The sequence below is a fragment of the Pseudonaja textilis genome, chromosome 1 (genome assembly GCF_049901715.1).
Source record: "Pseudonaja textilis isolate UNSWEBS1 chromosome 1, rPseTex1.2, whole genome shotgun sequence".
NCBI classification, from domain to species: domain Eukaryota; kingdom Metazoa; phylum Chordata; class Lepidosauria; order Squamata; family Elapidae; genus Pseudonaja; species Pseudonaja textilis.
In genome coordinates, this window is record NC_141990.1 from 65,656,980 (window position 1) to 65,683,895 (window position 26,916).

General features: G+C 37.5%; 1 protein-coding gene across 3 annotated transcripts in view; it reads right to left on the reverse strand.

Annotated features, from left to right (window-relative positions):
• Positions 1–26,916, reverse strand: part of KIF26B (kinesin family member 26B) — a 304,113-nt gene that overhangs the window by 11,765 nt on the left and 265,432 nt on the right. For all 3 annotated transcript variants that reach the window (XM_087936723.1, XM_026695440.2, XM_087936727.1), the window contains 2 exons: positions 18,258–18,420; positions 11,899–15,274 (listed from right to left, as the gene is read on the reverse strand). In XM_087936723.1, the coding sequence (XP_087792849.1) occupies positions 11,899–15,274; positions 18,258–18,420 (3,539 nt within the window). The remainder of the gene's footprint in view (positions 1–11,898; positions 15,275–18,257; positions 18,421–26,916) is intronic.

Below are 26,916 nucleotides of genomic sequence, written 5' to 3' on the forward strand. Positions count from 1 at the left end.
TGATCAACTTAAGAAGGTTTGATCCACTCATGCTGATGGATGAGTTAGTGCCTCTAATACAACTGGAATCTGGATATCTTCAAAGGTTACCGTGCATGGAGTAATGATTCCCCCATATTTGAAACTGATTTTTTCTAGTTTTGGAAGCCTATCATGCTTCACAGAGAAATCAGGCTTTCTCAGATAAAGAACACAAATGAGTTTGACTTTGGTCAGAGCATGACAAAATAAAATTCAAGGGCAGGTATAATGCTTTCTTGAATAGTTTTTGAAAACCAGTGAAGTTATGGCTATAATTTAGCCCTCCAGTTTGTAGATCATACCAGCAGCCCATCAAAGGAAAAAAAATACTACATTGCTGTTTTGACAAGGGCATTTATGACACAAAAAGTTTCAGGTACAGCATGAATTGAGAAAAGTCTAATTTCCAATACTGTAGGCAACAGAAAAAAAGAAAAGGAAGGAGAGCAGTTAGTCTCCTTGTCTTAGGGCAAGTGGCATAGGAGCTATATTTGCTTCTCCGCTTAACATAGTGAAAGGGAGAAAAAAAAATTATAGATGCCTTTTATCTCTAGCCGAAGGCTATTGCAGTCACAGTCTGAAGAGAGATTAAGATAATTTGGCATGGGGACTCTGAACCAGACTTTAAATTATATCCACTGATTGTTAAAAGTTACTCTTGTACTAGTGAAAAAGAGAACATTGTAAGCGCACAGAATATTTTTCATTCCAAATAATTTAGTTGAGTTTCAGAAATATGCTCACTTAATTTAAGCATGAATTTCTACCAAGCACTGGCAATTTATCATGGAAGTTTGGGGAAGAAAACCTATTTGAAATCAATTGACTAAATCCATTCGTTATCCCTGCATGTATGTACTGAGGCTCATACCATACTATGGACAGCTTGGAAGAATATTTGGGGAAACAGCAGATAAACGATAAGAAGAAGAGAGATTCTGGACAAAAACACCTTGTTCTTGGTCAAGGTCTTTTGCTTTTTGTGGAGATGAGTTACGTGCATTTTCTCCTACAAACTGAAGAACGGCTCAAACTAAAACAAAATAAATGTTTTTTTTCCAGAAGAGAACAATAGATAGAAAGGTAGTTAAGTAGAGGAAGGAGATGTAGCCTGTTTATTCTGCTTCATCGTTCATCCATTTCAGAATTTTAACAGCTGTAATAAAACTAACTCTGTTCTATTTTCTTCAAAGCCAGTCATTTACCTTTGTGAACTCTGCTGAGCAGAATCCTCTGTACATATATTTGGGTTCCACCTTTTGAACCACATTTGCAAATATTTATTAATGTAGCTGAAAGCAATGAGTAACAATTCCCTACTTCTTACAGAGATAGTGATCTGAAACTCAATCCATTTTAAGTAAGCAGTGGTTAACAAGCTGATTAGTTAGACGCTATGAATAGTGAGACTTAAGGAAAATCTGCTGCTTTAGAGTTCCCCTGCTTAGAAAGGATTAAAAGCAACTAAGCCCTTTTAAACTCAGTAGGGCGTACTTCTAAGTAGACAAAACTCTCAGTTTATCTGTTTTGCTGAAGATGGATCATTAATATTAGTACTCCACAGTAATTCAGAATCAGAGTTCACAGAAATTAACAATAATACAAAAATAGATTTTCTGCATAATTCAAGAAGTATCTAGTTGAGCACTTACATATAAAGAGGCTCAACTAGGATAAAACTACAGTACCTTTACTACATCAAATGATTCTGAAGAATATATAAAGTGAGATGGTATAGTTTGCAAAGGCTGTAATGTATTGATATATGCAACGCCAGGAGATTTGAGAAGGTTCTCATGCATCAGTGTGTCTATTCATAAGATAATATGAGCCATACCAGACAGTTCTCTTACTGCGACTCTAACAATATAAAAAGAGGTCTGTTTGTTTTCAGCTTCCAAAGTTATATAGCTCCAAAGGCCAAATTGCCCATGAGGAAATTTTATTTAGTGGCCTAACTTGATTGACTATAATTTCTACCACCTGGTTCTGAGAGGATCAAGTAATTCCTTTAGGTGATCTCTTTTGGTCAAAGTCTAGCCAGGAAAGAAATGTAACAATAAATAATGTGATTGTTGCAATGCAGCTGTAGGACCATAACTAGAGGCCTGTTATATGGATTAAATATCATGTAGTAAAAAGAAGAGAGGAACAGAGTTAAATCACACTGGTGCAGAAGTTTTACAATTTGAGTTTTTCCACACCATTTAGAAATACTGTATAGCTAATCTAATGTTTGTATTTTCATATTAAAAAATTAAAAGAATTCAGAAATACATATTTTTCTCTTGGGACAAAATGACATGGAATGAAAAGCAGAAAGTTCAAGTTATTTGTAACTCTTGTATTTTTTACCCACCCTGTACATAATTCTACAAAGAGTGTAGCAGCTTTGAAATTCTTAGAGTTGTATTACTGAATAGTTGAATATTTGTTTCAAAATGTCAATATATTTTTACTCTGAATAGGGATTTTAAATTCCTATGTGTCCAGCAGATAAATACATTTATCCTCTGGATAAGTGGATGGCTTATCTTGGAAAGCTTAAGCAAGGGGCAACAGTCAATACTTGAATAGGAGAACACTAGGGAATCCCAAACTTGTTGGAAAGACAATCCTCCCCAAGAACTCTTTAAATATATCCCGGAAGAAGACGGGGGCAACCAGATGTCATACTGTTGTCAGAAACACTCTACGTTTCTTGCCATCTGCAAGAAACTGCATGCAGATGACATAACATCAACTCTGGTAGGACAGAGCTGCTGCCTTCAAATAATGTTAGAACTTTATTCCAGTTTTTCTCTTGTGACTTCATGAGTTATTGAAGTACCAATATGAAAAGGATGACCACTGTCTTGAACCTGAAATGATATGGCTGACAACTAGAGTCTATGGTTCAGCCAATGTAGCAATATCTAATGGATACAATAATAAAGAAGTAATAGAAAATAAACATGGATTTGAATAAGGATGGCTATCTTTTTTTGATGAATCAAAGATGTATTAATCAGTGGGATTCAAATTTCTTAACAACTGGTTCTGTGGGTGTGGCCTAGTGGTCATGTGACTGGCTAGGCATGGCTTGTATGTACATATTATAAATATCTATGTAAATATTGATTTTTTTATTAAAAAAGAGCAGCTTTTACCCAAAACCAGGCAGAGCAGATAGGGAGATTGAGTTGCTCACAGAATCAGAGATTCACTTAGAGATCTATGTTTCTGCCATCTGCTACCTGAGTCTTCAGGCTTAGCTCCAATGATTTCCTGCTTTCTAGTTAATCTAAATCTCCTGGCACAGCAGAACAGCTGATGGTTGGGAGGAAAAAAAGGAAAAATAGCAACTTAGCAGGCAAGTTTGATGGCGTGCATGCCAGGTAAGGAGTGAGTGGGCGGGGCGGGGCCAACCATGTGATTTGCCAGTTCTCCAGCAAGTAGAATCCCATCCCAGGTGAGAGTTCGTTTTGCGCTTGTGTGTAGACAATTTCCAAAAAAAGTCAGCTATGCTACCTGGACAGCTGACAAGCGCTGTGTGCGGGAATGCAGTGTTTGAAAATCCTCTTCTTTCCTGCTTTTTCAACCTCAGCTGTGCCGCGCAAAGCAGCTGAGGTTGAAAAAGCAGGAAATGAAGGACAGCCAAGAGCCCGGGTGGGCATGTAGGCCAAACAGAACAGCCCTATACCAAATCAGTTCGGTGTCTGCTGCTCTTCAGAGCTACCGGTTCTATAGAATCGGGCTGAATCGGTAGCATCCCACCCCCTGGTATTAATACATATCATTCCTTTATTATGGAAGTACTTAACTTAGCATAAATATATGGTTTGCGTCTGAGTAATAACACTGGTCCTTTCATTGAGTTGAATTCTGAGTAAAACCCAAAGAATCATCAAAGCAGTAATCAACATTTTCATTTCAACTGATTTGCCAAGGACAATTTTTTATTTGTGCCAGTTAGTCCATTCAGCCAGGCGCATTTCTCTTGCAATTGCTTTGCCTCCATTCATTAATTTTAAGGCCTGTAAATGAGCTCTACTGTCAGGAGGCAGCTCCTCGATGAACATGGCAGATTGACAAGTAATTTGGGAGAAGTCCCAGAGAAGGCCGTGGTAACAGCAGGCAGCGCCCAGTACTCCAACCTCCCAGTGGTGTATTCTGTTCCCCAAACATTTCACTTCAGTGAGGCTGGATTTCAACTCGTGATTGCTCTGCCAGCTGCCTGATGTTTATGTATCCAGAAATTAGTTTGAGCTGATGATTGCTACAAACATGCTAAATGTTTTTCCTTTTAATGAATTAATACTATTCTTTTTTTTTCTTGTCTTCCAAAAGATGAAGCAATTCTGACACACCAGTCACAATTATATTCCTTTAAGTAAATCCAAGCAAGCCAAGTCATCAGATTTTAAGTGGTCAAGCACAGGCCAACTCAAACATTTTATGTCCCATGGAACTTTGCAGCACATTACTCCATTGTTACTTCCTCTGTTAAAACATGATTGTATTTGAAAACATGGTAGTTAAGTTTGTAAAAAGGATTCATGGGGGGGGGGAGGAAGGGAGGGGGGAGGGAGTGTGGGGAGACAACATCCTACCCCTCTAAGCACATGTGTTTGAAGCTCATTTTACCATCTTTACATCCTGTTCAGCTTTCAAGTCTAAAAAGGTCCCTAAGCACCAGATATATCATGGCCTTCTATACTATGAACTTCACTAGAAATGTAAACCTATCCCCCTGTATTATGAACTACCACCTCAATTGCCATTGTCATCAGTTGTGATGAAGAAACTAAAAAACAATTATGCCCATGCTGTTTGGTTCAAGAGGATCTTGGTTTAAAAACCAAATAACACATGTGGCCCAGTGTAAAGCCAATCATCATTCTTTTGCTTTCTGATTCATCTTAAACAGGAGAGATTCATATATTTTGGGGGGGAGCTGAGAGGAAATTACACACTTAATTGGTTAAACATTTGTATTTTTGCATCATCTGTCAAGGACTTGGGAACTTAATATTCTGCATAACATATTCACTCACTACCTATAGATCTTTTGGATTGCAACTTATTAATTCTAGGTTAGAAATTTTACAGATTCAATTCTGAAAATCTCAGAAGAGAAAATACTTCCTATACTATGGATACTTGAGTTTTTGAACATATTATATTATTGCTTTTCTGTCATCCAAAACCACAAACCTGTGAAATAAGCCATTAAAAAAAGAACAAAGGGAAAAACTTACAGCCTTTTTTTTCTTAAAAAACAACAACAAGGTATCTCCTCTTAAATAACTAACTAATAAACCTGGTTTTCAGAGAACAAACGGATGAAAATTTTAAGCCATTACAAATGGAGCTGGGGAGTAAATCAGTTCTTTGTAATTCCTCTTTGGATAAGAAAATAACTTGAGAGTGCCCACAACCGCTTCAGTCAGTTGCTCCTTGTGAGAAGACTGCACACAGCAGTTGATGGGTTTAGAGCTTTGGGAGATAAGAGAATGCCATCTTCCCTCAAACCATAGCTGCCAATTTTCCAGTCTAGTTATCAGCCTTGGATTTTCCCATCCATAGACTACATACACAACCCTGCTTAGATTTTTGAGGTATGTTTAAATGGCTAAATGTGCTTAATAATCAACAGATTATTCCCATTCTCCCCTGCCCAGTATGCTATATGGACTAAGTGTGTTTAGTTGTCACATCATGCAGTGTAGGCAGGAAAGTTAAAGTTTTGCTTGAAGAGAAAATGTGGCTGGAAACCAGAAGGGCTGGTTAGTGTAAATTAACTGCATTCCTGTACCCTCTCCTACATTTCAGACCCCATTTAAGCATGAATCAGTCTATGAACACAGTTTTTGTTAAGATCTGTTAAAAACAACAACAAAAGGGGTCATGTTTAACCATACTACTACAACTTGGAAAACTCAAGAATTGGATTCTCTCTGAAAGCAGATATCCATATAAACTTTTGTAAGCTTCTGTAGCAATGATGTTGAGCTAACCTAGTTCTGACCAATTTTGAGCTTCTCAATTTCACTGGCTAATAACCCCAATAAAACAACCAACCAACCAACCAACCAACAAGCAGGCAGGTCTGAAATACTCTATGGTATACTTTCTCTTTCTGTAACAAGCTGTTTTCTGGACTGGACATAAAGAACCATGTCTTAAAATACCAAGCACACCTCTTTTCTGAACTGCCTTGCGCTAGATTAGTTTTATTGTCAATAATAAATCATTAGTCAGGCAAACCAAGTTATTTGATCTGCCTGTAAAATAGATATGATTGATAAAAAGAGGAGAGTATTTATGAGAGGAAAGAAATAATGAAATTTCTGCATAGCTTTTGAAAGCTGTTTATAATTATATTTACTGCCTGCTCAGGAGCTTGCAAAGGGTTGGAAATATCTTGAGGAATAGGAATTGGAATCCAATAAATAATGTGTTGGAAAAACCCAAAGATTGTTTAAGAGCTTGAGTGATGCCTTAGTTGCAGGTCTGCTTCAATTATGATTTTACCACTTTTTTCACCCAAAGTTTATGTCTAACAATGGCATAACTGAAAACAGGATATGCATAATAAGCAAGTGCACTTTTTGTAAAAAGACTTATGTTTATATCAGTTTAGATTCAAGAGAGTACTTTGGGAGATGTATGTGTTGAAATGTAGCAATATAACATCAAAAGACTGATTTCCCCCTCTGTGCTATGTTGGTTACTTTGCAGCTACCCATTGCTCCTTACTACCATATTCCTTTCTTCTGGTAAAGTGGCTGCTTTGCTTTCTTCTCCAATCTTTTCTGCAATTTGCCTCTAGGGTCAGGAAAACAGATTCCTCCCCCCACCACCACTTATAACTCTTTGATCAGCAGACACATTTTGTGCAGAAGCAGAGAAACCTATAGATGGTTTAACACAATCATAATAATTCACTTCCCACAATGTCTAAAAAAAAAAAAACTAAAAGCATTATATGACATTTCAGTTTTGCACTGCTGCAATAATACTATAGTTTGACCACATTTCCTCCAGTGTTATAAAGGAGCAGTGTGAAGTCACTTCTGTCTTTCATTATCATCCCCCCCCCCAACCAATGCTCACAGTTCACTTAGATAGTTTGATTTTCCAAAGTCAGACTGAGTACATAGCTGCTCTCAATATTACAAAGATCTCCCAAGTATTGTAGGTAATCATCCTTTAGGACCTAGAGATCACTTTTCCATCTCAAAGGATCTCAGGTATTGAGTAATTTACTTACAAAAAAAGAAAATTTTGAGGAGGCAGTGAGGCAAGAGTAATTGCTTTCACAAACTGATGGAGCTTCAAAAAGTAATGGGGAAATTTAACAATGTTAGTGATTTGCTTAAAAGTCTTTGTGGCCTTTTTTAGTGGGAACTGATGTCGATTCATATTGATCATGCCTGACAGCTAGCATTTCTGTTAATAATATTCATAAATAAACCAGACAAGGCCACCTGACCTGAAATGAACATATTAACCACATCATATTCATTATGGCAATGAGTATTCATGACAGGAAATCAGGTAAGTTCCAGTACTCTTGATAGCACAGGTTAAAATAGCATCCAACTGAAAATGCTGTGCTTCCTGATTTTAAAAAAAATCACCTCTTTTTATAACATGATACAAATCAAGGGAAGGAGATCACTCTTGAAAAGGGGAAAAACTAAAAAGCACTACACTTTTCATCCAAATTCAGTGTAAGCTCAGCTTAATCTTGGTCAGTTCTGCAGTCATTTTTTGTTTTTATTATCTCATAAATCTGTTGACATAAAAAAGAATGTGCTTTCACCATCTACGCTTTTTACTGTAGGGGAAAAATACAAAGAAAATATGCTGGGAAGCAATAGATCATATCAATTCACAAGCCAGTTTCAGGGAGGGGGAAGGAGCCTTTGTCCTGATTTTTTTTTTAAAGCATTTAATGCATTAACAATTAAATACAACTTGTTATCTGTAAATTAGAAACAGTCCAGAGAATTCAAAGGACTGGTCCAGACAGCTACCTTCTAACTCAAGATTCAGGTTTAATCTTGCTCGCCTACCGCACACTGCTTTCTTTGCACAATTCAGTCAAGATGAACTTTACACATTATGCTGAAGATCAATAGATGCAAACTCTATCAGGATAACAACAGGCCAAGCAATTCGCAGGGAGTCTGCTGCAAGGGACCTCAAGGGTCAAGCCATCTATATTCCTGCATTATGCCAAGATTTGCTAGACCTAAACCATCCTTGACAAATGCTTATTATGCTCTTCTGAACGTTGCTGACAGAGGAACTTACTCTGTAAGCACACACATGTAATTGGTCTATGCCAAGCAAGAGATATACATCCAATGTCACTCTAGGTTGATATCAAATGCCTTGGTTTTGGTTGAGAATCTGAGAACAAGGAGAGCAAAGGATTGTGGCATCAACGTGGGATGGCTAGCCTTTTTTCTTTTATCAGTGGAATTATTGGTAGAAATACGGAATTGCATTTTCTGTCCAGCCTACTTTTTGTTCAGGAACATATTCATTTACATTCTAGATTGCTATCTTCTAGCATCATAGGAAACTAGTAAGCTGTTCTACTGGTGGTATTAATTTTACCCTCCTCCATGACTCCTTCCACAAGAGTACAATTACTCTACATTATAATATGCATCTTCATTTGCTAATGTAGTAAACTTTCCTTGTTGAATGGCAGTTTCTTGCAGATCATAAATGCAACTGCAGCATGAGAGACTACCCAGGCTGATGCACCTCACCTCACTTTTTCCTACTAGGAAGCAATTACAAATGGTGCCAATAGGGGATATGCATTTTATGTCTCTCTCATCAAAGGGGGCTTGAAAACCATTTTCTGGAGGAAGGTGGTACAGCTGAGAGTCAATATAGTCAATTTTCCTCCTGCTGAAGGGGGAAAGGACATATTTCTCACTCCCCTTCCATATTCTGAACTAGTTTGACAGCTGTGCTTCGCTACAAAACTATGTGGTTGGGCTTAGGTTTTTTGGGGTGGGGAAACGGAACATTCTGCCTCTGCCTACCAGCATCCATCAGTCATCTGGCTAGCATCCTGTCAGCGTGTGAGAGAGTTGTGGGCTGTTTGGAAAGTGAAACTGTGTGAGCAAAGAGACAGCAAGCCTGGGCATGGCTTAGCTCAACTGTTCTGTACTAAAGCTGGTGGCTGCTGTGAAACTAAAACTAAAACTCCTCTGCTTGCATTTTGCATTTGGAACAGATTTCTTTTCAGGTGGAGAGAGGGAGTAGAATTTAGCATCAGAGCATGCTAATCATAATATATGAAATACTAATGCTCTAATGGTCATTTCAAAAAATCCTTTCTTAGTGAGCACCCAGAAGTCAAGAGGAACATACGTGCCAAATTTCAAATTTGTAGGCTTTACGTACTGGAGATTTTGGGATGATGCATGAGTGATATTTCGCTTTTATATATATAGATGACATTGCTTTCTTTGAAAGGGAATTAGCTGAACAGTCGATACTGTATGGGTTTATGGATTTATGGATTTCAACCAATATGCTGAACTATGAAATAAAGATTTGTTTTGATGTGAAGTTCTAGGGATTGCAGAGAAGCTAAAACCTTTAGCTGCCTGCAACATGCTGTTGGCAGAATATAGGAGCAAGCACAAAATTTCTTCTCTGACTTAAGCCTCTATAAATTAATCTACAGGGGGTCTTGTTTTGTGTTTAGGACTGTTTGCCTGCAGGAAGCTACCAGTAATAGTAGAAATGGGCTTTTTCAATGTATTGCATAATGCTAGTTCTTCATTTTAAAAAGGCCATACTTTTGGCCATGTGCTTGGTCAACAATGTGCAGAATTGTATTTTATATGCCAAATGTAAAATACAGAATTATATTTTATGTGCCAAATTCCCTCCATTTGATTCCCTTCATTCGAATTTGAACCCCAATGGAAGAATTAATTTCTCCCTCCCCAGGGCCTGATTTGGAGTGGAGTCTCAATATATGCAGTTTACTTTTAAATTAGTCTCATTGTTGATTGATGTATTGCCCTTAGAAATAGGATTTGGTAGATCAAGATTTACGTAGTTTCATCAATTCATTCAAGCAGAATTCAAATCTGGTAGAAATTGACCAATGGATCATTGCTGGAGGTGATTTGATTTCTCTGGGAATAATTCAATGTTTTATGAATCAGTTTGGTGTAATGATTAAGGCTCTAGGCTAAAAACCAGGGAACCATGAATTCTAGTTCTGCCTTAGGTCACAAAGGCTGTTGGGTGACCTTGAACTTTCCCTCAAGCCTAGAAAGAAGGTAATGGCAAACCACTTCTGGAATACCTTGCCAAGAAGAAAATTAAAGTTATTTAGAGACGAAAGAATTGGGTACATTTCTTCACTTGACAGCCAACCTAAAAAACATTTACTTCTTCTTTGCCCTTCTTTTATTAAGAATGAAAGACCAGTCTGAATCATCATCATAATGTATGGGCAGATGGTGAGGGGAAAACTGAGTCTTAGGCTGTTCTTAGAAATTGTACAATGAACAAAAAGGATATATGGGGTTTATGTGATGGAATGTCTTTGGAAATCAGAGGAGGCAAGACAGTTAAGGGAAAAACCAGGGGCCATTGTAGGAGATTCTTGATTCCAGGAAAGAGGAAGCAGAAGAAACTCAGAGTAACTCTCCTTTAACTACACTAGGAATATGTTGCATGGAAGCATCCCTTTGATAGGCTTTTAATATACAGTTGCACTTCTCTACCAGCAATAAAGATCTTTGTAGAAACCCAGGTGAATATTTCTTGAGAGCTTGACAGTTTATTAACATGTTTGACCTGTCAGTCACAAATAAAAGTCGCCATTAAACATAAAAGTATACAGATCTTTCAATTTGTTATCATTCAAATACAACCACCCTATTTTCTTTGGTCACTATGAAAGACATTTCATTTGAATTTCATTTACTGAAAGTCTAGCATACTTTGAAAGATTCTTGAACTTGAAATAGGTTACAATAACAATCCCATAATTCCTAGTCAGCCCTATGATTAGAAATGATCAGAACTGTTGTCTCAGCATACCTGAAAGGCACAAGGTTGGCAACAGTTGTTTTAGTAGACAATGTTTTGGTCTTCCTCAATTTACCACACTGAGTCTCTTCCAAGTAGGAAATTCCATTTTCCCCCTCAGAAGAGACCCTTGCCTTGTTGAAATGCATCCACCCAAAGACCTGGGTGGTCCTGATCTGGGTGGTTCAAAATCTGGGTGGCCTATTAGCATTTTGTAAGCTCTAAATAAGTTAATATAAAGAGAAATCTCGTCAAAACTATTATGTTACACTGTCATTGTTGTTATTAGTATATATGTTAATATTTCTTTTTGTTCTCTCTCTAAATATATATACCCCCTCCCCTACACAATTTGTAAGCACTGAAGACCTGCCTGTTTTCTAAGCATTAAGGCCAGTTAGGCAAGACTGTTATGGATGGGGTTTTAGAACTGAAATGTATGATTTACCTCAGGGCATTGTTGGGTTTTTTAAATCTTTGTATGCTACCCAGAGTGTGAGGCAAGCGGCCATATAAAATCTCTTGATTAATTTATGAATTAATTTCAAGAAAAGACACTGCATTTCCTGGCTTCCTCAATTCCAAAGTGTCAGGATGCAGCATCAGAGTTCTATATAATAGAACTCTCTATATACAGGATCTATATACTCATATAAGCTGACTTTGTGCACTGCCACCATTAGGCATAATTAATTACTATTTTCCCCCATTGCTGAATGCTACCCTTGCCATGTGGCACAAGTCTAACTTACTTGGAAGCTCAACTTGCCATTTGGAGAGCTTTTCTCAAGACAACTGCTGGGGACATACCTGTATTTGAACGTTTTTTGGGGGTTTTAAGACTTCGGCACCTGCCGCTGATGGAGCTACTGTTCTCACTCATAGAGTCTTGTGCGGAAGAAGTACTTCCTGTGGCTTCACTGTCTCTGATCATGCTTTCATATCCACTGCTTCCTCCACTGTGGTAGAACAGAGCTGTTTTCCCCATGGCTGGAGGAAGCTCCCCACTCAGGACACTGCTGTTGTCACTTCCGTGGCCACTGCTGCAGCGATGAGGCTTCCTAGGAGGTGTGATCTTGCTGTATGGTGAAGGAAGCAGGTAAACAGGCGGCTTCTTGTCCCCATGGGTGCTGCTGCGTTCATCTGTGTCCGAGTTCCTGCACAGCTGCATTCCTCGGGTGCCAGCGTTTCCTTGCAGCAGTTCTGAAATCCTCCCATTAACAGCTCTGAGGGGCAATTTAGAAGAAAGACCAGAGCTTCGGTTCCTGCTAAGAGACTGAGTTGACCACGACATGTTTTTTCCATTTGGAGGCAAACTTGAACTCTGTCCCACTGACTGAGGAAGGGACTTGGTTGAAAAGCTAAGGGTTTTGGTAGTGGAGGCAGCCAAACTTCGAGCCTTTGGACTTGCCGAAAGGAGCTTGCTCACAGCAGAGATCTTTGATTGACTGGCTTTTGGGGAAGCTCCTGCAGACTGGGAAAAGCCCGAGTTTGTTGGGGAAGACATTGCATTGCGGTTGAGGCTTCTGCTGGCTCGGGGCATGGTGGTGTCTTTCCCAGTGTTCATCTTGGAGCTGACAGAGGATAGGCTTTCTGCCCTTTCCAAGGACAGGCATTCATAATGACTTCCATTAGACCTTCCAAGAGAATTGGTTCTGCTAGCCAACTGTTCCAGTTTTGCACTAAATAATTTACTACTGCTATTGCTTCCACTCTCCATACTGGAACCCTTTTGTTTCCCACTCAGTTCATCAGGAAAGCTAGCCAAAAAAGAGGGTGGGTGGTTGGAAGGACTGCTGGTACTACTGCTACCAGCACTGTGCTGTGGACTGGCTCTATTCTTCTGGTCAAGGCTAGATTTCCTCACAGGAGGTAATGGTGGTGTTCCTTTGGGGCGGGTCAGAACACCATGCTTGGGAGAAGCTACCTTTCTTTCCAAGCTGGCTTTCGATGTCTGGGATGACACGGAAGAGCTCATTCCACCACTCTCCTCAATGTAATGATAGGACACCACATCCAGTTCCTCCAGCTTGTTGGTCTTCTGGAATCCTCTACCATTTTTCAAATTCTCTGTAGAATGAAGGGGGCTGTGGGTTGCAGAACCCACTTCACATTCACCTACAATCCTCCTTGGGTTTTCAGTTCCTGGTGAACTTGAATTCTCTCCGCTGCTGCTACTGAACCTGTCAGAAGAATTTTGTTTCTTATTTTGCCCAGGTACTGTTTCAGCCTTGAGACCGTGTTCATTTTTTATACTATCTTCCCTCTTTAGCCAAGGGTCATCAAATTTTAGGTCTTTCCTTGCATTGGATTCTTTTCCCTCATGAGGATACAGAGTTCTGGCTGCTGCTGATACTGCTGATATGGTCTCACTACTTTCTTGGGCTTTAAAAGAATTAACAGCAATACATGGGAATACTGTAATGTTAGTCTTCATTGGAATGAATTCTTCGCAACTGCTTACACTTGTAGTGTTTGATATTGTGACAGTAGTCTTTTCCATGGCTGATATTTTACAGCTTCTGATGGGAGATAATTTATTAATATTTCTGTCAACCCCTTCTGGCAACACAAACATATTTTCAGTACAATGATTTTGCTTGTCATTGATGCAAACTGCACCATTATTCTGAATTGCTTTTGCAAGTTCAGAAGGAGGAGCTTCTGCCATTGCTTCTCCATGACCATAGCATGCCTGTGCTGTGAAACTGTGGCATGACTGTTCACCATCGCTCCCAGTACTCATTTCACTCAGCCATGAGCTGATAGAGGAACGTCTACTTTCAACTTCTTCGGTTTTGTCCACCGGTCTCATTTTTGGAAGAGGCAGGAACTGGGTAATGCTTACTTCAGAAATAGGAGCTGTGCTGGAGTAGCACTCAAGATCTTCACTAATACTGCTGATAATGCTAACTGGTCTAGACCCGGAAGCCAATGCTTGTACAGAACAGTCACTGTTAAAACTGATGATACTTGTTGGCCGCCCATTTTCCAAAACTCCACTAATGGTCAGCTCTTCAACTAGGGTAAATACCAGCTCATCTTCCCCATTAAGTTCTAATGGCTGCTGCACTGTGACCATAGTTGTGCTCAAAATCTCCTGCTTTGACTCTGGAGAAAGAGATTCTTGTTGCTGCTCTACATTGTCAATCATCTCCCTGTAATCAATGTTGCCAGAAGAAAGTGACTTTTTCAAAAGTTGAGGACTCATTCCAATGGGAGGGGTGCGGATCTCCGACTGCATCAGAGATTCACTGGATACCATACCCGAATCTTTGCTTAACGATGATGGTGGAGGTGCCGGGTTGGGCAATACCCCTTTCTGAGTATAAACTTTGCATCTCTGAGAAGGAGAAGCTGGTGGTTTATAATCAGAGGCCTTTGAAAGGCTTGCAATTCCAAGCCGTGGTGATCCCATTGGCCGTGGCTTGCTTTCAATGAAGCCACAGCTATTAAGGCTTTCTCGACTGCTTTGCAGGTCTGTGCAGTGAGGTTGCTGACAACTGTTAAACTGACTACTAGGACTGCCTATAGCATTCCAATGGATCTGAGGAGTGGAAATCTCATTAAGCATCCTACTGTGAACAGGGGAGTGACCTCCCTGGATTTTGCTAACTGCAGCATTTAAATTTTCCTTGGCATCGTTATTAGGTTCCTGGCAGACCACCAAGTCATCTTCCCTGCTTGGCTCTGATGGACTACGATGCTCTACCTCTTGGACTGATAAAGGACATTTAGTCACAGGGTCTGAATTAAACTGAACTGGTACTTCTTCGAAAAGAAATCTGTCTGTCTCTTCACTGCCATCAATGCAGTCTAACCTCTCTTGGAGTTCTGCAAATGTATTGCACTTCAAGCAATCTCTTTCAGGGGCTGTCTCGTTCATTTCTTCCAACTTGACTTCATTTTTAGTTTTCTGAAGAGCAGGAACTATAGGGACAAAATCAGGGGGGCCTTCATTGTCAGTCAACTCCTTATCAGAAAGAGCTGTTCCATTAGGGCCAACATAAATGACAGTGTCACATGACTGTTCACTGCTGGAAGAATAATCTGGGTCACTGGACAAATGAAGAATCGGGAAGTCTGGATCAACAACATTCCGTGAATGGAAAGGTCTAAGTTGGGTTGGTCTCCTCATCCTCCCTTCTTCACAAGAGCTTTCTCCTCCGGAAGAGCTTGATGTGTACTAGAAATCAGAAGAGAGAGATGAAAAGTTAGAAGTCCAAAAAATGCTTTCCAGAACCAATGCACTCAAATAAGCAGTGATATGTCTAATATTTGGAATGCCATTGTGTCTCATTCAGGATAAGTCTTTCCCAGTCTGATGCTCTCGGTTATAAAATATTCAACTATAATGTTCAATGGGAATTTTGGCAGTTCTGGACCCAACACATGTGGAGGGTACTTGAATGGGGAAAAGTGCAGTAATTTGTCAAAGTGTATTAGGGACTACCTCCACAACAGTCATGCTGTTTGATGTCATGAAAAAAATGGTCAAATCCTTACAGCATACAACTGCACAGATTGCTTGGGCATTTTAAGCAGGTCCACCCGTACGCATGCACGCACATGCATGAAAACACATACACACAGAGACTATACAGCTATTTAGGATAGCATCATCATGAGTAAAAAATAATTTTGATGTGAAAGGAATACTAATTGATTTCAAGCATTCTAATTCTTTAGTGAATTCTACACATTCATTATAACATTTGCAAACATTAGCATTATCAGATGCACAGAGAAGCAACATGATTCTCAGAAGTCAATCTAAAGTTATCTTTTCAGCCACTCACTATACCTCAATACAATGATATTACAGAGTCAAACATGCAGCCTAATTAAAAAAAAACCAAAATTACACTTACTAGATGACTTAATGAGTCATACTTTTGACCCTGTTGCTTAAGTGCATAACTTGGGAAAGTTCTGATAATGCTGAAAGATGATAGCAGCTGATCTTGTTGTTCTCTGATGCTTTCAAATCTTGCACACTATCTGCTTCTCCAATAGAGAGCTTTGACTGGATCTCATATAAGTCTCAAAATACTGATTGATTTGTTATGCCTATAATTAGCCAGGTGAAGATGCTTCCTTAGGAGAAAAAAATATCTTGACCTTTCTACTCTTAAGTTATGGATTTCGTTTTGCTCACTTTCAACAACCACATAATCCCCAAGAGCTACCAGAACATTTGAAAATGAAGATAATTCACTTTTACAAAAAAAAAAAACCTCTTAAGTGCTTCCAGCTAGCACTTGTAACAGAAACACTGATAGGAAATGTTGGAACTGTTGAAATTAAGGCAAGATCAGGAAGACAAGAAAGATCTCTGCTAGAATTGTCCCCAAACTGGTCAAATCTGAAAACAGTCTGAGGTGCAAATTACCTCTTGAAAAGTTTACCTGGCACTGCGTCTGGATTTGTACACAGATCCACAATATAGCATTTCTTAAACAGCAATAAACTGCATGGGAGAGTTTCCAGAAGGTATTTTTTTCTCTCTAACCATAATTATGAAAATAATCATTTATTTGCTTACTTGACTTAGATGCCAGCCAACCCCATTCAATTCTGAGCTAAAGAATTTAAAAGAAAACCTTGATAAACCTGAAAAGTTTTGAAACAAAATGGTTGGATCAATAAAGCAAACCTGAACTGTTTAGGGTACAATAACAGAAGACCCATTTGAAGAAAAAGCAGAGCATTTTGAAGGAAATAACACATTACTAATTACATGGGGATGGTCTGTTATAGTTTATGGTTATGTGGGAGCCAATGATACAGGAAATATTGTGTGTGAAAGAAAGAATGGATTCAATTAAATATCAACACACTCTAGATGTCTCTCAGTCACTGAAGAAATTGAATCTGAAAAGAGGTTGGATGTTTCAACAGGACAATGATCTGACTTCAACTTTTTCAAAATCAGCCATAACATACTTGCAGGAAAGAAGGATTTTGGAATGGCCTTCACAGTCCCCAGAGTTGAACAAGATTAAAAATATGTGAAAAGATATCAAACCTAGAGTACGTGCAGGGAGAACTTAAGAGTGTCTCTGAGCTAGAAGAGTTCTGTGGGGAGGGTGGGGGGGAAATCTAAAATAAATAACGGAAACCCTATTTGCTGGCCCGGGAAATATTTGGAAGTTGTTATTTCCACTAAAGATGCTAGAAAATATTAACTGAAACAATATCCAAAAGTTCTTCACCTGCCATGTTATCTTCTTTCTTATTGTGAAACTGTAAACCATAGCATATAAATAAAAGTATGGGTTTCCCAATTTTCAGTGGAAAACAATGTAAAAGGTATTTTATATATTCGTTTATGTATCAGTCAAATAGCTGCCCATTGGAAAATGACTCTGGGCAGCATACAACAAATGTTAATACATCTGTTTAAATATTTTAAAAATACCAAGCCCAGAGCCCCCATTGAAAACAGCTTTGAAAATTCACGCTATGATATCTTTCTGTGCTTTTCTTGTGTCACTTCAGCGCCGCTCTAATTTGCTAAAACAACTTTTTAAAAGTAGCATTGAGAACTAATGTTGCACTCAATAAACATTATAGCCACAACTTCTCAGTAAATATCTTCATCTTGAAAATGTTTTATTTCTTCAGAAGATTACACAGGGTTCAGTTCAGAAATTGAGCTTAATTCACACACTAACTGATAATATTGGCTTAAAATGCCCTGACAAGCTTGTACTTGAAAAAGTAATGGAGAAAATTACAGGGAAATTAACATTGATGTCACACACAACAACCTATTGTTTTGCACAGGTTTCTTTCTGTGAACAGTCTGTTGGGTAGCAATAATTGTGGAATCTGTTCATTGATCTCAAAAAATTGATTTATAATCCACAGGCTATTAATATGAATTATGAGAAAGAAAACTGAATTTCAAGCAGCTCTCTGTAGTAATAATATTCTAAGCAAAGAACAGAAGTTCTCTGCCATGTATGTGGCTGTTAAAAGCACTGCATAATTCACTAAGTACAAAACATATGACTCCCCCCTCCTTTCCACACGCACTCTTAAATGTGCTGCCATGCACTCAAAGACCATGAATATTGATTTCTGTAGAGGTGGCCTTCCATTTATTTACTATCTTGGGCTGCTTTGCCTTTTTTCAATGAATGACAACCAAAGAGTACCCTTACCTTAGTTTTCTTTTTCTTCATTCTTAAAACCCTGGATGCAATCTGGATAGTAGAAAGGGTTTCAGCATAGTTTCCTGCAGCTGCTGAAATGTGAGCTATCATGGTGGTACGGCAGTTCATGTTCCCAAGGGACTCTCGGAGCAACATGGTCAGCTTGCTGTCTCTGCAAAATAAAAAGAATTAAGGCTGCATTAGTGAGCGATGTTTCACTAGCACTCAGAATCAGACCCCAGGTTTTAGCAGGATTTCACCCTTTTAATGGAATGCTAATTAGCACGGTTCCTAACAATTCTAGTGTACTACATGTACAGTTGAACAAGTTGGTAAAGGATGATGGTAAAAAGAACTTCCCTTTTTGTATATTTTCCTGCTACTGCCTTCAGTAGAGGAAACTGACTTGTGGAAAAGCAGAATTTCAAGGGAAAAATTCTACTGCATCAAAAAGCGTAAAACACAAAGGAAGAAGAAGACCTCCAAAAATGGCACAGGCTTCATCTCTGCTGATTTATTTTTGATGAATGAAGATGAGATTGGTTTCTGCCGTTTATGTTTCTGCCACATTGCGTGTAAACTAAATGGGCTCAGTTTTAAAATTCTAATGTCCTGCCACCTTTTTTCTTGTACACTCTGTGATGGTAATTAGACCTGGAAATGGTACTGAATAACAATTGCTTTGGCAATGAAGAACCTGGGTAAATCAGAATGCTATTGGTTTATTCCTATTTGGAAATGTGAGCTGTCAAAAATTAAGCAAGCAAGAAAAGCAAGAAAAGAATGAATGAAATAAAGAAAGGAAGGAAGGAAAGAAGGAAGACTTTGCTGTTGTCAGCATAAAGACAATTCAGAAGTAAAATAGTCCCTATGTGTATTTGTTGGTGAAGAGAAGCATTAATTCAGTGCTACTAACATGAGCATCCACTGGGAGCTGCTTCTGTGAAAGCTCTGCTAAAATGGATAGCAACTGAGCAGGAGAAATCTGCAATTCACTTAAAAACTATACCGTTATTTCTTAATGAGATTCTCCTCCTGAAATGCCAAACAGCATCTCTTCATATGGTAATGACATCTGACAGATTAGTCAGACTGCCTTGGTTGTCTGCTAAAGAATATATATATATATGTATGTATGTATGTATGTATGTATGTATGTATGTATGTATGTATGTATGTATATATATGTATATATGTGTGTATATATATATATATATATATATATATATATACACACACACACATATACATTCTATCTATTGTATGTGTGTATACACACACACACAGAGGGAGAGAGAATGTTAATATGTGTGTGCGTAAGTGTGTGTGTGTGTCTGTGTCTGAATGTGTATATATTTTTTCGAGAAATTTATATTAGGTTATAAAATAAGATACAAAATGCAAAAGAAAATAGGAAGACAGTGAGTGGAAAGGGAGGTGATGAGAAGTGAGGAAGGGCTGGTGGGTTGGGAAAAGTGTTGACTTCCAACTCTCTCTGTTGCAGTAAAATAAAGCATTGACATCAAACCACAACTCCTTGTTTTTCCATAGTAATATAAACTAGCCATTGCTATAAACACATAACAGTCTAATCGGTAAAACCCAAAATCAAAGTTCATTTTTTTCCACCTCAAGTACAAAGTTCAGAAGTGGTCTCCATGTGGTTATCAAAATGGTCAATTTAGCCATTTCTGCCATCGTCCATGGTGGGAATCAAAATGTCCTTCCATTGTGTATAGGTATAATATATGTTTGTAGATGTAGATGGATACACACTCATTTGTAAGGTTGCAGAAGCACCGACTGGTTAGGGTCAACACACACACAGACACACACACACATAGACACACACACACACACACACACTTAAATACATACACCAGGAATGAAAATAATTTTGTGGGCACAGTACGATAATGAATATTAAAATATCCCATCACACTTTTATAGAAGTGTCCCTGGTGAGCCTGTCCCAGATGCACCTCTTCAAGGCACAGTGCTTCCCCTCCCCAAATTACACCTATCTGCATTAATACATTCAGAAAAAATTAACATATCCACTACACACTTAAAATAATCTCCTTCAAGGATTACTTTCTGCTGGAGATGTAACACATATAGTTTGGTTATCCCCTATTATTATTGGTATTTGGGATTCTTCAATAGAATTATCATGCTATCTATAAACACTGTTATGTTACAGATATATATCACCAGTATTTGAAATCTATAAAAGCTATGGATTTTTCAATTATGGGTGTCAACTAAATGAATTATAAAATCTACAGCTCATTCAAAGCAATGGCATGTGAATTAGGGTTGGATGGTTTTTTGTTTTGTTTTTTAATCAAGGAAAAGACTTTCAAGGAACATACTTAACTTTTTTAGAATTGTTTTGTTTTTAATATCCAGGACTTTCCCTTCTCTTTTCCCTCTTTGAAAATATTATTACGCGTATTTGGAATCTATACTAACCCTTCAGTGTTGTTGTATATAGGTATTCTTTTCTTCTGCTAATTTCACCTAATAAATTTAAAGCATATTTATATGGAAAGTATAATTTTAAAAGCATGATTGATTTGTTTATGGAAATAAGGGAGCAAAGGAGTGATGTGAGGTTCTGAATTTGGGTGAAACACTTATTTGGTACAGATAGTCCTAGTTTAGCAACTTGTTGACTGTTTAGTGGTTGCCTGAAATTACAACAGTGATAAAAAAGTAGCTTTGAGACTAGTCCTCACATTTACAACTTTCGCAGGTCTATAAAGCTAAAGAAAACTGAAGTAAGACTGAAGTAAGCACAGTCACAGTTACACTTAATGACCACTTTGCTTAACCACTGAGATAGTGATTGCTTTGCCAGTCCCAACTGTGGTTGCTAAATGAGGACAATCTATACTGTTAAAAGTAGATTTGGGGAGAAGAAATGGATAGGGAAGACAAAGAAGGTTTCAGAAAGAAAACAAAAGGAAAAGAGGGAAAAGAACAAATCTTAAATACTTAAATCTTAAATCTTAAAAATACTGAAAGATAACATTCAACAGTGTGAAGTGAATGCAAGGAAATAGGTAGTGGAATTTGTATGAAAGAAAGAGAAAAGAACTATGTAAGAGAAGTGTGTGAAGTTATGCTAATAGGAGGTTTGAAAAAGGTTGCTTGATGAAATGTTGCAAGCAAAAGCATAGAACATTTCAGTATTGATTCATAATTCTGTTATCTTGAAGTTACACTATTGCAACATGCTTTACATGGGGACTGAACAAAACACAGTGGCCTAACTTCTGATAAAAAAAAAAAAGGTTCAGCTACACCTATACTGAGGCTACAGCACTGATTAAGAAGACTTCTTGGTCAAACTCAAAGTGCTAGTATAATCTTCATGGTTTGGCATCTGTGTAATCAACATACCCTGTGAGTTCCTCCAAATGGGGTTTCTCAAACTCCTCACTAAAAGTGGGATTAAAGCGGTGAAAGACCAGTGGTGCATCTTCATAGTGGTGGAGTCTATATCATACACCCTCCAATGAAAAGTGCCCTGTTCTTGCCATGACAAGTACAGCAATATATAAATTTACAGTACATATAAAATGTAAATATTTAAAATTATGACAAAAGTGTTACATTAAAAACTAAAGTCTACATTAAAAACTAAAGTCTACTCTATTATTCTACTGTTATAGAACCAGACAATTCTTTATAGTTGTTTATGATACTTGGATGCAATTATATTATTGTGGGAAGTGTTAGTTGGAGTAGTCTTGTCTCAATAAATTTAATAACTTCCTGGGAAAAATGGAACAAAAGCTTCCCAGTATTTCTCCTTTTTATAGATAACATTCTTATTTTAAAAAGTCCTTTCACCACATTAAACCTTTATTTCAAGGATGTATTTATATGCTTTTACACTGAATAACTTTTAAGTACCTGCAGCCTTGATTCTAAATATGTCATATGAAGTCTATTAAATGCCTGGGAAGTTGTGGAAATATATTACAGCAAGGCCGCAGACACCACTCTGAATTGCCTTTTGTCCTTTAGGTATCATTTAAGTTGTTGGTTTTAATCTCTCAAGTACTTGGTTGGCCAGTTTGCACATAATGATAATCTCTCAAGTGCATTTAATGAGGTAGTAAACAATGATCAGTCGCGCTAGCTCTTCTGTCCATGACAGTGACTAAATAATCAGGAAAGTCTGTGGTTTGTTTAGCATTAAGCAACCCATGTTCCCTAACTTACTCTGTCACAACTCAAATGCAGGAATGGGGTTTCTAACTTTGTTTTGTTTAGCTGCTCCAACTGGCAGAAGAAACCAGGTAGGAGCAATTAAAGTGCATACTTTAAAACCCTTGCTAAATAATTGTATTTATTAAGAAGTATATCTACATGGAATATACTATTTCATAAACTTGATTTTTACAGTTCCACTAGTTCATCTGTTGTTTCTAAAAAGCAGTTCCAGAAAAGTAGCAGTTTTGCTGCTACTGGTAGAGCCTAAGGAAAGGAAGAACAAGATGAGGGCAAGAAAGAACTGGTTTACTAATGCAGATGCTCAGAGGCCGATAACTGACTTGAGTGCTGATGTATTTACTCAGACAGCATGACATACCCACATTAAAAAAAGGATTGGGACTGGCCAGTTACAAACATAACAATTAAGACTGTTCTTGGTTGCTGATTTGCCTAGTAGGTAAGTTTGCTGCTTTTTAACAATACTTGTTTTTCAATGAAAAAGTGGAGTCATCTAAGTCCACCGAAGAAAGGAGAAGGGTGAGAAATCATTCCACTACACTACAGAGTCTTACGCAGATGGGAAAAGAATGCCTCACATGAAACCTTTTTCTGAAAGAAGTTTAATGAAGGCCTGTGCTACCAATTGCAGCCAAACTCCCTCCCTCCATCCCTCCATCCAATCAGTGACTCTAGATGGCCAAAAATGAAACAATTACAATAACACAAAATTAAATATATAGCAGCTTAACACTAAGCTAAGGGATTTTTATGTGCTCTAAAGCTAGGACCAAGTTTTAATTTCCAAGCAGGAACAATGGTTCACTTAAATACAGTAAAAGTATTAATCATAAATCAAGGAAAAAGGAGGGGGATTTGATACTGTCTGTTTATCCTTCATTGAAAACTAGCCTAAAAAAGCAGGGGGGAAGAGAAATTATAAACACATTCAAAACTTCCATATAATATCTAGCTTCCCTTTGTCAAGTCCATATAAATCCAATTCTGAAAATTTTATTTCAAATTTGTGCAAGTTATACATTTACAGGTATATATCCAGTTAATGTAAAATGACCTTCAGTTCACAGGCCATCTGGAGAGAGTGGGGGGGGGAGGGAAGGAGGGAGAGAAGACAAGATATTAATACAACAAACCATATTGTTAGTTTTAATGGATAAATTGATAGTCACTTTCTCAGCATGCTTGGACAGGGGGTTGGACTAGATGACTTACAAGGTCCCTTCCAACTCTGATTATCTGTTTATCAGATCTGTTTAAACCAAGTATTTATTACAAAGTTTGGAAGTTTTGCAGATGTGTTCAGTACGCAGTGCTTATTTAATCCATTTGCAGCTTCCTATGGGTATAATTAGGCGTCCTACTACAGTACATGATAGTCTGTGATGTAAACAAAAGTCTGTTAAGTTCATAATAAAGCAACTGTACTCATTTTGCTGCTGATCTGACTTAACTCTGAACTGAGAGACGCAAAAAGTTTGTCACACTGATTTAGATATTCTCTGTTCATCAAGAAATATTGTAATATCATATTCTGTTTAACAGTAAGCACCATTCCAAGCATTACATGTGTGGAAATTATTAACTTCAGTGCAGAAATCAATATCTAGCCTTTTATTTGCTCACACTTCCCTCAAAGTAAAACATCAAATGTCAGAGCAAAAGGGCAACAACAGATTACATTTAAGTCTCCAGGGAATATGGAGCCATCATCAGAAAAGCAGTGTACTCTCTCTAGACTACACATGATGGATGTGCTTCGTTCCTAGACCCTCTTTGCATTACACGGAAATCCATCCTGGGTGTTGGAATGTAACAAATTAATCAAATTGCCTTCATAAAGAACAAATGGTTTTATTTTTAGCTATACTACCTCTACCCAAGCTAATTCATTCTTCCCTAGCTTTATCTTGGCGATTCCTTCTACTTTACTAGAGGCTATAGTCATTTGATACCCTCTTATCCTATCTAAATCTGGCTTCCAAAGGGAAATGTTGCTAATTACACAATTTATGAACACTTTGTATTTTATATTTAGACCCATTTTTCTACCAATTCTGTGCTTTTCTATAAGATATACTAATGATAGAGTGTTTGTTTTAATCAATGAATAAATGGCACCAGTCTGCTTGTGGCAAATCTAAACAACTGTGGAATAGAACTATATCACAATGATGCCCTGCATATTTTATATGTGGACATACCACTGCCTTTATTATTATTTTTACATCAATGAGCAAAACCACTAGCCAACATATAACTGCTTTTCTGACTTTTCAGGTTGTAATTGATTAATTTAGTTCATTGGATTTTTTAATTTCACAATTTACAATCTAAATATAACAGCAATATTCCTTCAGAATAAAGCAAGTTGCATTTTATTATATTAAGGAAAATAAAAACATTTAGTTAATTCTTATAAAGGACATGAAAATATAGTCTAAAATGGTATTTTAAAGATACATGTAAGTAACATAGTACAAACATTTGGAAGAGGTTGGTTTAATATCTCATCACAGTTTTCTTTTCTTACGATCATCTTATATAATAATGCTATTCCTAAAAATGCCATCGGAAGTCTCTGACTTGGATGTTTACTTTGTCAGTGACTGACTAGTAACTTTGTGGATGAACTCAGCAATCAATATAGTTGCTCCAGACATCTTTTATTATCAATTAATTGTTCACTGACTCAGATCGTCCAGCCTGATAGAATATTTGTGTTGTATATTGTCAGATACATCTGCTTGTGGCAAATCTAAACAACTGTGGAATAGAACTATTCACAATGATGCCCTGCATATTTTATATGTGAATATGCATGTATATGAACACACAATACTCGCAAGATGCTTAATGGCAGAACAATTTTTGATGGTGGACAGCTGAGTAAGCTTCTTATGGGTAGAGAGATGAGGAATTGTTGGCTTCCTTTATAGATAATACTAGCAATTCTTAAAATAAGCCCATTTTAATCTGCTCAAGTGTCTAGTGTGGATTTTCAAATCTAGATCGGTATGGCACATTCTGCTTGGTTAATGGAATCAGCAGCACTGAAACGAAGTTACTATGTTTAGGAGTCTCTTCAAACCAGCTCTAGTCCACACCAATCAAGATTGGTTAAGATCAAATTTTGGTCTGACATTTCTAACTGGTTCATATTTGGGGTAGATTTAATTTCTCCTTTTATTTGTAATAAATGTTTATTCAAAGAAAGGGTTTAATCTGTAAACCCTGAAAGATATTACAATCACCATATTAAGTTTATTTCTATCATAGACACAGCTATATTTTCATTGGAGTTGGGAGACAAGCGAGATATCAGATTGAATTAGAACTTTGGTTAGTTGGTTGAAAGGAACTGAACAGGCACAATCTTCTTAGTAAATTAAGAGACAGTGCCTAATCAATATCCCCAGCCCTGTGATCACCTGATCCTTCTTCCCATATAATAACGGTCTTGATTATTCAACCAATTACTCCCTGTAACTTGAACTGACTGTTCTTACTGCACATCATTTTTGTGTTTCCAAGAGAGTTGGACAATTGTCACTCTTCTGATTTCAGGACCCTAGACAAATTTAATTATAGGAAAGAAATCTCTCAGAATAGAATAGAATAGAATAGAATAGAATAGAATAGAATAGAATAGAATAGAATAGAATAGAATAGAATAGAATAGAATAGAATTCTTTATTGGCCAAGTGTGATTGGACACACAAGTAATTTGTCTTGGTGCAAATGTTCTCAGTGCATATAAAAGAAAAGATACATTCATCAAGAGTCAAGAATCATAAGGTATAACACTTAATAATAGTCACAGGGTACAATAAGCAATCAAATCACACTAGGAAACAGTCAATATAAATCGTAAGCATACAAACGACGGTTATAGTCAAGTGAGAGGGGATGGTGATAAGAAGATTAATAGTAATAATAGTGCAGACTTTGTAAATAGTTGAACAGTGTTGAGGGAATTATTTGTTTAGCAGAGTGATGGCGTTCGGGAGAAAATGGTCTTTGTGTCTAATTGTTCTGGTGTGCAATAACTCTATAACAATGTTTTGAACTCTGATTAGTCAGGTTTATGGGGGAAAATAAAATAAATATGGTGGGGAAAGATTAAAGTAGCAACACAACAGCTTCAATGAATACTTGTACTTTCAAATGAGAAATCTAAATATAGACAAATCAGAGTTTTATTTTTCCTCACCCTCTTTACATGCAAAGGGGAGGAAGATTATCTTTTTCATAAATGAGGAACAGATTGGACCTACTGTCTATCTTTCCTAAAGTTTATCTGCTTGATATAATACAGTGATTTAAAATGAAATAACTACCCTATACTACTTTCTCCTTCTTTATTCTCACTAAGTTTGGAGCTGCTTTATTGGAAATAGAAAAAAAAACAGCAAGAAAAATA